The sequence below is a fragment of the Olea europaea genome, chromosome 2, assembly GCF_002742605.1.
Source record: "Olea europaea var. sylvestris chromosome 2, O_europaea_v1, whole genome shotgun sequence".
Lineage (NCBI taxonomy): Eukaryota > Viridiplantae > Streptophyta > Magnoliopsida > Lamiales > Oleaceae > Olea > Olea europaea.
This window is the reverse complement of record NC_036238.1, coordinates 21798292-21810611: the sequence shown is the minus strand read 5'-3', so window position 1 is coordinate 21810611 and position 12320 is coordinate 21798292. Positions and strand designations below refer to the sequence as shown.

The following is a 12320-nucleotide window of genomic DNA, read 5'->3' as shown; positions in this document are numbered from 1 at the left end:
CTTACTTTTTGGCTGCTCCTAAACGAGAAGCAAGGAAAACGTTTTAGAGATCTCTCTCATATAAATTGCATTCACGGTGTTATAGTGAAGGATTCTCTGACCGTTCACCCATCAAGTTAATGTGCCTTTGCTTGGTTAACACATGACAGCGCATAGTAGGTAGCACACACTTCCTTTCTTTTTTTTTTTTTTTTTGATATCCAGTTATCCCAATTTACACTAAACTAAATTCTGGACCCTCAGACCCTTGCCTCTAGAACCTTGGAGGGATAAATCGCGGGTTATGCTTCAACTGGATCACAGGTTCCCCCCATCGCCTGTACACTTCTGCGCACACACTTCCTTTCTTTGTATGAAATGAAATTGAGTATTTGTAGTTAGGGCCATATTATTTGGTGAATAAAGTTCCTCTGCCAGAAAACGGTTTACACCCGATATGATAGATACTTACATGTGTGTGGGTTCTGAGCTGACCCCACATGAATAAAAAATGCAAAAAGTCGTGACCCCCACCTCTTCATGTACCTGATCTATCAAGAAGGGTGTAAATACCCTTCTATACGACCAGAATTGTTGTTATTTGGCTGCTTAAAGTAGACTGCCTTTTCCATAACCACGAATCCGTCCTATGTAATTGTCATGTGCTTGTTCACCATGTACTGCCATCTTTTCCGAAATTATTGTGTTTTTGAAAAATAATCTCTCTCATTTTTAGTATAAATCAGTCAATCTGAGTGAGCACGTTTTACTTGTAACGAGATAAAAGTAGAAGGGTAGGTGGCCACCTGTTCGATCCTTCAAAGAGTCGTGATAATTCAACATAACATTTTACGTACTTCTGTACCAAAGAATATAAGAGAACAAAATATTTCAATAATAAGTTTCATTCCCAAGTGAACAATATTGTTTCTTCCGAAGTCTTCCATAAAATTCGTAGAATGTACTATTGTGTTAATTTCCTTCACTTTCATTTCTCCTTCGGAGGGTCATGATAAGTTCAAATTGATATTTGGACGTACTATAGGTAGGTACCCGTAGTAAGTATGAGAATGGATATTTGTGTTACAGAAAAAAGAATTTGTGACCTCTCACATGTTTAGAGCCATAAAATGTAAATATGCAAAATATTCAAAATCATAATGTGACATTTCACAATGTACGAAAGGCCGAATAAGTTGTATAGATGTAATATATGTGTGTGCGCATGCGCGCGCTCATTTATGTTAAATATCGATGACATGTCATATAATTCATTGGGGTCCACCATAAGTTTATCTTTGGTGTCGAACACAAGATGAGTACTGATATCAAGTTATGTTTCTTCTAGAGTATTAATATATTTATCCGTATAAAGTTAGTTTCGGAACAAACGCAATATTCTTCTAGAGTATTGATTTATAAGTTAAGTTTTTTTCTCAAGCAATAAATTAAATAATATTTTTTTGATATATTGATATTAATAAACTTTCGCTTCTTTAAGAACGGTATTGATTAAAATTGTAATTTCTTATGGTCAATACAACGTTCACATGGAAATGTATAAAATCGTAATTTCATATGGTCAATACAATATTGCTTGAGTGTTACTTTTCAATAAGTAACATTCAAGCAATGTACATAATCAAATCAAATATGCATACTCGGTTTGCCTTTATTTTGTGACTGAAATAAAAGATCACTTTGAAATTCAATTAGCTGGAATTTATGCTTTTCTTTTTAAAAATTTTCACCCATTTTTACTTTATTTAATTGACTAGAATATCGTGATATGAAATTAAGAGAATACAAGAATAATATAAGAGGATAAAAATATTCAAAACTCTTGTCACTTGTTTGTATTTAATTGTAAACTTTAATAAATTACAGGGGTCTAATTGTCATTTTCAACTAATAATTAATTTACAACAAACATTATAGACTAAATATATTAACATTGCATTTCTTAATAACTAGCCTATATTTTAATTACAGAAAAGATTCAAACCTTTATACATTATTACATTTACGTCCCATTTTTTTTTTTTTTCATTTCATTCTTATTCTCAAATTAACATAAATTTTCTTCATTATAGTTTATTTTCAATTTTTTTGTTTAAGATAGAGTAAAGGATCTTATTTGTCTATTGTATTTTTAAATTAAAAAAAATTAATGATGCAAAAACACGATTAAATATTTGATCCTCATTTTAAAATATATTAATATTATTTTTAGACAGAAATCATAATTAATGACAAGATTTTCTAGTCAATAAAATGTTAGAAATAAGAATGTGATGAAGAAAAAAGACAAAAATATAAGTACGATATTAAAATGTACAGCTTGTTTGGTTCGGATTTTAATTTAAATCAAAGGCAAACAATCAATATTAACTACATCTTTCATCGATCCCACAACTTTTCAATCACACATTTCAAAAACTTTTTTCATAATTTACTAAAAAAATCTAATTTTAATTTCTACCAAACACCCTCGTAATGTCTTTATACAAAAAAAAAAAAAGTGATGTGGATATGACCAACGTTTTATAATCAATGTCATACCAGAAAGTTACGCAAAAGATTCCCTCAAGGCTCTACAATCCTTATCCAGCCGGCTAATTTCCATTAGTAAACCCTAATTAATCCAATTAAATACAAATCAAATCTTAATATAATTCTCTTTCCATTCCGATCCACAAACTTTGAATAAATTAATAAATTAATTAACAAATAATCCCCTATTTCATTATCTGGTCGGCGGAGTATCTGGACCACGGTTGGTCATGCCTCCATCACCGTTGTTTTTAATCATTTACATCACTCACGAGGGGGTCAGAGCACCCCACTTCACATGGAATACTATGTCCACTCTCTAGACATTTCTATGAAACCATGTTACTGACAGCTAGGATTGCAACTCAAAATTGATTGGATGTGAATGGATTTATTATGATGTTTGTAATATTCCTTTTATTTAATAATGTTAATTAAAGCGCTCCACAATAATTAAGAGTGAGCAAATTATCCGTCTAATCGTCGAAAATCGAGTCGGTTTAGTTTGGATTGATCGGGAGGAAAACCCCGATTTAGAGGGATTTGGTTTTTCAAAAAATGATTTTAAGGTAAAAAAAATTTGAATTTGACAAACCAAATCGACCGATTTAGAGGGATTTGGTTTTTCAAAAAATGATTTTAAGGTAAAAAAATTTTGAATTTGACAAACCAAATCGATTCAGGTCAGATTATTTATCTTGTTGATTCATTTTTGGATTAGAATATCACTCAATTCATCCCATGCCAGCCCTAACCATAATTTTATGTTTGCTAAGTTGAATTTATTTGGAATTGAAGAAAAAGATAAATAAAAATACAATCTATTTTAATAATAAATCGATAAAACTAGTCTGATTCACCCAATTTATGGGTGAATCAGTCAATTTTAAAGTCGTTTTAATGGTTTTACGTTCCAACTTTCAATTATACTCAAGTTGGATTAGTACCATTTTTTTTTCTTTTATTTTTGGTCAAATCGATTCGTCCACTCCAATTATAAAATCTGTTTGGTTTAGCTAAAAATTTGCTAAATTTTGATAAAAATTAATTAAATGTATGATTAAAAAAAATGTAGAGATCATAAAATATATAGTTAAAAATTAGTTTGAAAATAATAATAATAATAATAATAATAATAATAATAATAATAATAATAGTATATACCAAACGGGCATAATAACATTGATTAATATTGGTATTGCAAAGTGAAATAAAATAATTATATATTGCAACAATATACAAAAGGAATTTCGGATCATAATTTGGGATAGAATTTCCACATAGGATAGAGTTTTAATTAGGGTTTACTTTTACTTTTTCTTTCTATAAAAGAATTTTACGGTGAAATTACTTTAGATTAACTTTCTTTTAAAAAAAAAATTAATTAGTCAGACAAAATATTTCCAAAAAATTATTGAACATGTTCAAATACAATCTTAAAATTATTTTCATAACTTTTAAAAGCATGCCAAACGGGCCATTATTCCTTTTTGTCTTGTAACAAGGCAAAAAAGCATATGCCATGGAAAGAAACCCATGAATGGATTTAAATAAAGTCCAATATTATTATATCTTGTGTATTCCCTCTCTTTATATATGTGTGGTGAAGGAAGTTTGTGTGTGCATCAGAAAAACATAGTCTTCTTGTCGTCAAGAAAATTTTCTTGAGACTTCTTTCTAATCATCAAAATGCCTGCAATTGCTGTCGGAAGATTAGATGATTCATTTAGCATTGGTTCGTTGAAGGCCTATGTAGCTGAATTCATCTCCACCTTGCTCTTTGTTTTCGCCGGAGTCGGCTCCGCCATTGCCTACAGTTAGTTCTAAAACCGTTTTCTTATTTTTTTTAAGTTAACAAGCACTTGGTAACATTTTGATCTTTGACAGACAAGTTGACGGCGGACGCAGCTCTTGATCCGGCGGGGCTGGTGGCTGTGGCCATCTGCCATGGTTTCGCTCTGTTTGTAGCCGTCTCGATCGGAGCCAACATCTCCGGTGGCCATGTAAACCCTGCAGTCACCTTTGGTTTGGCTGTTGGCGGCCAAATTACGCTACTTACTGGCCTCTTTTACTGGATTGCTCAACTTTTGGGCTCCATTGTGGCATGCTATTTACTCGTATTCGTAACCGGAGGATTGGTATGTCCACCCAAAATAATATTTTAAAATTCGAGTCGGTTTTTATTTACAGAGTTTTTATAGTCCGATTCTTGATTTCTCTGGCTAAACTACCCCGATTAGTTCGATTCCTAACAAAATATATAATTTCATGCAGGCTATTCCAATTCATGGAGTTGGTGCTGGTGTTGGAGCCTTTGAAGGAGTTGTTATGGAAATTGTTATCACATTTGCTTTAGTCTATACTGTGTATGCGACAGCAGCTGATCCAAAGAAGGGCTCATTGGGCACAATTGCACCCATAGCCATTGGTTTCATTGTTGGTGCCAATATTTTGGCTGCCGGTCCATTTTCAGGTGGGTCGATGAACCCTGCCCGCTCCTTCGGACCGGCTGTGGCCAGCGGCAACTTCTCCGGCATCTGGATTTACTGGGTTGGACCCCTCATTGGTGGTGGCCTCGCCGGTCTCGTCTACGCCTATGTGTTCATGTCCCACGAGCATGCTCCCCTACCTACCGACTTTTAAACTATTTCGTTTGTAATTTCAACGTGTTCAAATTGAAACTTTTTCACCTTTTCTTTTGGTAATGAAAGGAAGAAGAGGAAATTTTTGCTTTTCTTCCTTTATTTCATCATGGTTTCTTTGCTGTAAATCCATTTTCTGGTGTAATGTTGCTTTCTTAAAGATCATTTAATCGAAGGTTTGGTCCCAATTCTCTATAGATGCTCCTGGCACCTTTTTGATATCTTTTGACTTTTGTCAAAATTAGATAACACTAAACAATATTAGAAAAATATATTAAAATCCTATTCATTATACTCTCGAGTCTCCTCTAATTCTTCATACAAAACAAGCAGTTAAATTATTACATCAAATTTTGTCAACGAAAGAAGTAACATGATCAATCTATTGCAATCTTGATTTTGCTGTATTCTCTACAAGAAGAGGGGACCAGCAGTATCTGATTTAATTTGAATAACTCATCAGGATCCAAAGCAGAATTTTTGATTGTGTAATTTAAAATGTCAAATAGTGGCAGTTTCATCTTCTGGTGGTGGTTCTTTTCCATAAACCCAATCATGCCCTTTCCATTCAGGAAGTTGTTGGATTACAACCTGCATCATTAAGAGGGAAAAGATAAAACATTCTGAACTTTAGATGGATGAGGACAAATGTCGGTTAAAGCATTTATGTCATGCTATATATGTTGGCCTGAAGTATTATTACAAAGGAAGGTATTTTTCAGTCATCTTAGTCCTGTGCACCAAATATGCACCTAAAGTTTCCAATTGAAATTAACGAATTATTTGAATGAAAATTCATCGAGGAAAAATTCATATGACCCTAAACTAGATGAGAAAATTGTACCAAAAGAGTTGTGGTTGATTGTTCAATCCTAAAGAATGTCACTAAAAGTAGTGGTGTAAATCAAGTCTTGCAGGTACTATCATAGAGGTCTATACATCTTTCGACTTTACGTCTGAAGCAGCCCGGGTCACAGACAGACCACACCTGTTTTACAACGGGGCAGGTCGGGTTGCCCCGGCCTACTCTTCCTCATTTTATTTTATTTATTTATTTATTTATTTTTCGGTCTACTTTTAAAATGTAAAGAATGAAAAATATGGAAAAATTATAGAAAAGGACAGTGAAAAAAGGAATACAAACCAGGCCTCTGGAATCTGCATTGCCAACAGTGGTTTGACAAGCCAGTCTCCAATTCTTCGGATTCTGAAATTGCAAAATGAAACTAACTCATTAGCCATTTAGCAGTATGCCGTATAGGATTGGACAGTATTAAAAAAGAAAACTCCATACCCGTTTTAATTTTTCCTTCTCTTTGTCTGTACGAGGAGTCAATAGTTCCCTTCCTTCGACAACCTCAACAAGGCACGTTCCACAGGTTCCTCCTCCCCCACAATTTAGCAGAGGTCTAGCCTGAAACGTTAAAATAGAACTCAATAAATTTGGATGTTGGATCGGCTACAAAAATTGTCTTCGCCAGTCCTTGCTAGATGCACTGAAATAGAACAGGAGCTTACGTATGGTCCATACAATTCGACGTTGTTGTCCAACATTATGTCCCTAAGTTTCTGTCCACCACAGGCTGTTCGATAATGCACATCCGGTGTTCCATCAGGAAGCAAAACAGACTAGGAAAATACACACAAACTTGACAAGGTCACACTACAATTACAATTTTTGTGTATATTAATATGATGTTTGAGACATTGAATTGAACTAGACATGATTAAATGAGAGAAATATGCTAAATGTTTCTCGACTCTTCTGTCCAGCTTGTCAAACATTAAATGGATGTTTGATTTATTGGATTTACTATTCTGTCCAATTCAGCATATCAAACTTGATGGTTAATAGTAAACTGAACTCACACTAACAAATGCAAAATTCACTGCAGCCTCAGTTGTTTCTTCTTCCGATACTGCAGTCTCCGGTTCACTCTGGCGGGTAGTTCCGATGGCCGGAATTCTCCCTCGGGGAAGACTGAGAATATTAAAACCCTTTAAAGTTCTGTGAGGGGTGTTGCTGAAATTATGGGATACTGAGAAAGAAGCTAAATTATGTGAGTTGAGTTGAAGTATTCCCATTTTTAGGGATATTTGGATGAGAATAGTGCACTTTTAAGATAGTTTGAATCTGTATATATTGGATTTTGCATTGTAATTTGATGAATTGAATTTGTGGTTCTTGTTCATCTTATCTGATGGCTGATAGGTGTGATGGTTTTATCTGATGACACCTGAAAATAGTAAACAGCATTCTTGACATTAACTGTGGTCTGTGGACATCCCGTAAGTGTAAAAAGTTATGGGCCGAGCTTCTTGGCAGAGTTTTCGACCTCTAGGGCCGGGCAGGGCCCGATAATCGGATCCAAAGTGTGCATGATGACTCGGACCAGGCTAGTTTTAATACTTCCTGGTCCTGACAATAAGTGTCCTCGGCCCGAGTAAACGTGTGAAAGTTTGAAATAATGAACAGGCCGGGCTGGGCCTTCATGGCTTTACTAGGAATTCAACATGTATCTTTTCCATTCAACACATGACAGTTCGATTTGTTAACTATACAGGGAAAGGGATGATGAATTAATCCTTTTAATTTAGTCATGCAGACATAATTACACTTTCCAAATTAAAAATATAAATGTTCTAAGGATATGTTTATCTGAGTAAACTGTACAACATATATTGACTAATTGAGGCCTTGAGAATAGTTTATTTAAAAAAGAAAAAAGGACCAAGATGCCCAAGTTCATATACAGGATTAAACTCGTGAAATTTACAGTACAGATTCTGCATAAGTAATCCACAATATTTGCATGAATACGACATGACAATACAGTCGACACGATTTTAACTTATTTTATTTCTTAATACTATACAATGTTCTAATGGACAATACATCTGTTTCAAAACAGTGTTAAGTAGATAATATCTTCACTACTGGATTAGTTAACTTTCAAGGGAATTTAGCCTATGCTCTTGCTCTGTTGAATTGCCATCTTCTTCGTTCTCTTTAATTGCTTCATTAATGCGAGCCGTTCAGAAGAGTAGGGTGAAGGAATCTAGTCGACAAGATGACTATGTAAGAACTTGGTGAAGATTAAAGAAATATCGCAAGAGCAAAATTATGAATGGATGAGACTTACCAAAGATGGCACGTATCTCTTGATTGCTGCTAACATGGCTGCATGACTTTTTTTTTTTTTTTTGTCCCTGTCATTACTCGATAATTTAAACACATATATTTTGACATCTTGGATTTACTTATCAGAAAACAAATTATTTTTTGTAACTCGACCATATAACAAAGCCTTAAACATCTTCATCTTCCATTTATCAGTCAAAAGTTATTTGTTAACTCATTATCCTATTAATCATTATCAATAATCCATCGTTGATAATAAGGAAAAACAAAGGAAATGAAGTTTAATTACTTCTACTTTTATAAAAGTCTTAATTTAGTTGTTCTATAATCTCTATATATACATCTATAAAACAGTAAAAAGGTCTATATAATAAAGGTGCAGATGGCAAGGGATTTTCTCATTCTTGCCTGGGGCGGTCCAACACAAGAAAGCTGAGGGCACAGAGGCGGTGGAAGTACTCCATGATGGCCAGGAAACACCGTGCAGCTTGACGGGTGGTCAGGAGCTGCTGGAGCCGATGAATGGTTTGGTGCCTCAGATGATCAGTCTGTAGGTCAATTTAATTTTTAATTGATCATGACAAATTGTAAGACTTAACAACTCATCATGCCTGAATGTTGACGTTGAAGGTTTGATATATCATTATGTAAACATTTCTAGGTTGACATGATTTAAATAAGAAAACTTGTGCTGATACCTATAATTCTTTCTGACTCTGATAATGATTAAATAGACTGTCTAATGATGTAAACAAATTAAGAGGAAATTTCACAAAATGTCCATTTTTACTTAGTCATTTGTAAAAATGTCCACCATTGCAAAAATGTCTAATTTGGAAAAATTTAGACGAAAATACCCTTATTAACAATTTATAATTCCACACTAAGACAAAAAAATAGACATTTTTGCAAAATTATTATTGGCCAATAAAATTGACACATAATCTGTTATATTTATTTCAAAAGCATACATGTCAAATTACAATAAATACTATGCTTTTCATTGACTCAGAAATGTCGAGAACTACATTTCAAATGTAGAGAAATGTCATATTCAAATGAAATAGCATTCTAGACAAATGAAACGGTGTTCAAATGTTGAGCATTACATATGAAATGTCGAGAAACATTATTTTAATGTAGTGTCTCATGAAAGATACTTCTCGAAATTCATGACAAATTGAAAAAAAATCAAATGTCGAGAACGACATTCAATTGCTCCATTTTTTCATTAAGGGCATGATAGACAAGTTGGTACTAAATTCAGATGGGTGGACACTTTTCAACTCAAACCCTTAAAATTGGACATTCTTGAAAATGCCTCTTAATTTTATATAAGCTATGTCAAACAAACACTAAGCCCTTGTTTGAGGGGGATCAAAATTAGATTTTAGTAGATTTTGATAAAAGCTGATGAAATATATGATAGAAAAGTTGTGAGTTCCATAAAATGTGTGGTTAAAAGTAATTGTTGCTTTTTGTTATTTTAGATTAAAATCTAATACCAAACAAGGCTAAGTATGACAGCTTACTTTTTGGCTGCTCCTAAACGAGAAGCAAGGAAAACGTTTTAGAGATCTCTCTCATATAAATTGCATTCACGGTGTTATGGTGAAGGATTCTCTGATCGTTCACCCATCAAGTTAATGTGCCTTTGCTTGGTTAACACATGACAGCGCATAGTAGGTAGCACACACTTCCTTTCTTTTTTTTTTTTTTTTTGATATCCAGTTATCCCAATTTACACTAAACTAAATTCTGGACCCTCAGACCCTTGCCTCTAGAACCTTGGAGGGATAAATCGCGGGTTATGCTTCAACTGGATCACAGGTTCCCCCCATCGCCTGTACACTTCTGCGCACACACTTCCTTTCTTTGTATGAAATGAAATTGAGTATTTGTAGTTAGGGCCATATTATTTGGTGAATAAAGTTCCTCTGCCAGAAAACGGTTTACACCCGATATGATAGATACTTACATGTGTGTGGGTTCTGAGCCGACCCCACATGAATAAAAAATGCAAAAAGTCGTGACCCCCACCTCTTCATGTGCCTGATCTATCAAGAAGGGTGTAAATACCCTTCTATACGACCAGAATTGTTGTTATTTGGCTGCTTAAAGTAGACTGCCTTTTCCATAACCACTAATCCGTCCTATGTAATTGTCATGTGCTTGTTCACCATGTACTGCCATCTTTTCCGAAATTATTGTGTTTTTGAAAAAAAAATCTCTCTCATTTTTAGTATAAATCAGTCAATCTGAGTGAGCACGTATTACTTGTAACGAGATAAAAGTAGAAGGGTAGGTGGCCACCTGTTCGATCCTTCAAAGAGTCGTGATAATTCAACATAACATTTTACGTACTTCTGTACCAAAGAATATAAGAGAACAAAATATTTCAATAATAAGTTTCATTCCCACGTGAACAATATTGTTTCTTCCGAAGTCTTCCATAAAATTCGTAGAATGTACTATTGTGTTAATTTCCTTCACTTTCATTTCTCCTTCGGAGGGTCATGATAAGTTCAAATTGATATTTGGACGTACTATAGGTAGGTACCCGTAGTAAGTATGAGAATGGATATTTGTGTTACAGAAAAAAGAATTTGTGACCTCTCACATGTTTAGAGCCATAAAATGTAAATATGCAAAATATTCAAAATCATAATGTGACATTTCACAATGTACGAAAGGCCGAATAAGTTGTATAGATGTAATATATGTGTGTGCGCATGCGCGCGCTCATTTATGTTAAATATCGATGACATGTCATATAATTCATTGGGGTCCACCATACGTTTATCTTTGGTGTGTCGAACACAAGATGAATACTGATATCAAGTTATGTTTCTTCTAGAGCATTAATATATTTATTCATATAAAGTTAGTTTCGGAACAAACGCAATATTCTTCAAGAGTATTGATTTATAAGTAATGTTTTTTCTCGAGTTATAAATTAAATAATAATTTTTTGATATATTGATATTAATAAACTTTCGCTTCTTTAAGAACGGTATTGATTAAAATTGTAATTTCTTATGGTCAATACAACGTTCACATGGAAATGTATAAAATCGTAATTTCTTATTGTCAATACAATATTGCTTAATATACATAATAAAATAAAATCAAATATGCATACTCGGTTTGCCTTTATTTTGTGACTGAAATAAAAGATCACTTTGAAATTCAATTAGCTGGAATTTATGCTTTTCTTTTTAAAAATTTTCACCCATTTTTACTTTATTTAATTGACTAGAATATCGTGATTTGAAATTAAGAGAATACAAGAATAATATAAGAGGATAAAAAGATTAAAAACACTTATCGCTTGTTTGTATTTAATTGTAAACGTTAATAAATTACAGGGGTCTAATTGTCATTTTCAACTAATAATTAATTTACAACAAACATTATAGACTAAATATATTAACATTGCATTTCTTAATAACTACACTATATTTTAATTGCATAAAAGATTCAAATCTTTATATATTATTACATTTACGTCCCATTTTTTTTTATTTCATTCTTATTCTCAAATTAACATAAATTGTTCTTCATTATAGTTTATTTACAATTTTTTTGTTTAAGATAGAGTAAAGGATCTTATTTGTCTATTGTATTTTTAAATTAAAAAAAATTAATGATGCAAAAACACGATTAAATATTTGATCCTCATTTTAAAATATATTAATATTATTTTTGGACGAAAATCATGATTAATGACAAGATTTTTTGGTCAATAAAATGTTAAAAATAAGAATGTTACGAAGAAAAAAGACAAAAATATAAGTACGATATTAAAATATACAACTTGTTTGGTTCAGATTTTAATTTAAATCAAAGTCAAATAATCAATATTAATCACTTTTTTCATCGATCTCACAACTTTTCAACCACACATTTCAAAAACCTCTTTCTAAAAAAATCTAATTTTAATTCCTACGAAACACCGTCGTAATGTATTTATACAAAAAAAAAAAAAAAAAAAAATTGTGATG

General features: G+C 32.8%; 2 protein-coding genes and 1 long non-coding RNA gene across 3 annotated transcripts; 1 reads left to right on the top strand and 2 right to left on the bottom strand.

The window, feature by feature from the left end:
• Positions 1–4050: 4050 nt before the first annotated feature.
• Positions 4051–5371, top strand: LOC111366568 (aquaporin TIP2-1-like). The gene is made up of 3 exons (XM_022987298.1): positions 4051–4348; positions 4420–4670; positions 4807–5371. The coding sequence occupies exons 1-3, from the start codon at positions 4222–4224 to the stop codon at positions 5173–5175; spliced, it is 747 nt and encodes a 248-aa protein (XP_022843066.1). The 5' UTR covers positions 4051–4221; the 3' UTR covers positions 5176–5371.
• A 69-nt stretch (positions 5372–5440) lies between these two features.
• Positions 5441–7323, bottom strand: LOC111366577 (photosynthetic NDH subunit of subcomplex B 3, chloroplastic-like). The gene is made up of 5 exons (XM_022987307.1): positions 7044–7323; positions 6693–6803; positions 6469–6588; positions 6319–6381; positions 5441–5765 (listed from the first exon to the last, which is right to left on the bottom strand). Exons 1-5 carry the CDS (start codon positions 7257–7259, stop codon positions 5676–5678), a joined length of 600 nt encoding a protein of 199 aa, XP_022843075.1. The 5' UTR covers positions 7260–7323; the 3' UTR covers positions 5441–5675.
• Positions 7324–7856: 533 nt separating this feature from the next.
• LOC111376113 lies at positions 7857–8364 on the bottom strand. The gene is made up of 2 exons (XR_002699415.1): positions 8318–8364; positions 7857–8233 (listed from the first exon to the last, which is right to left on the bottom strand). It is a non-coding gene; the product is annotated as an uncharacterized LOC111376113 (long non-coding RNA).
• Positions 8365–12320: the final 3956 nt, after the last annotated feature.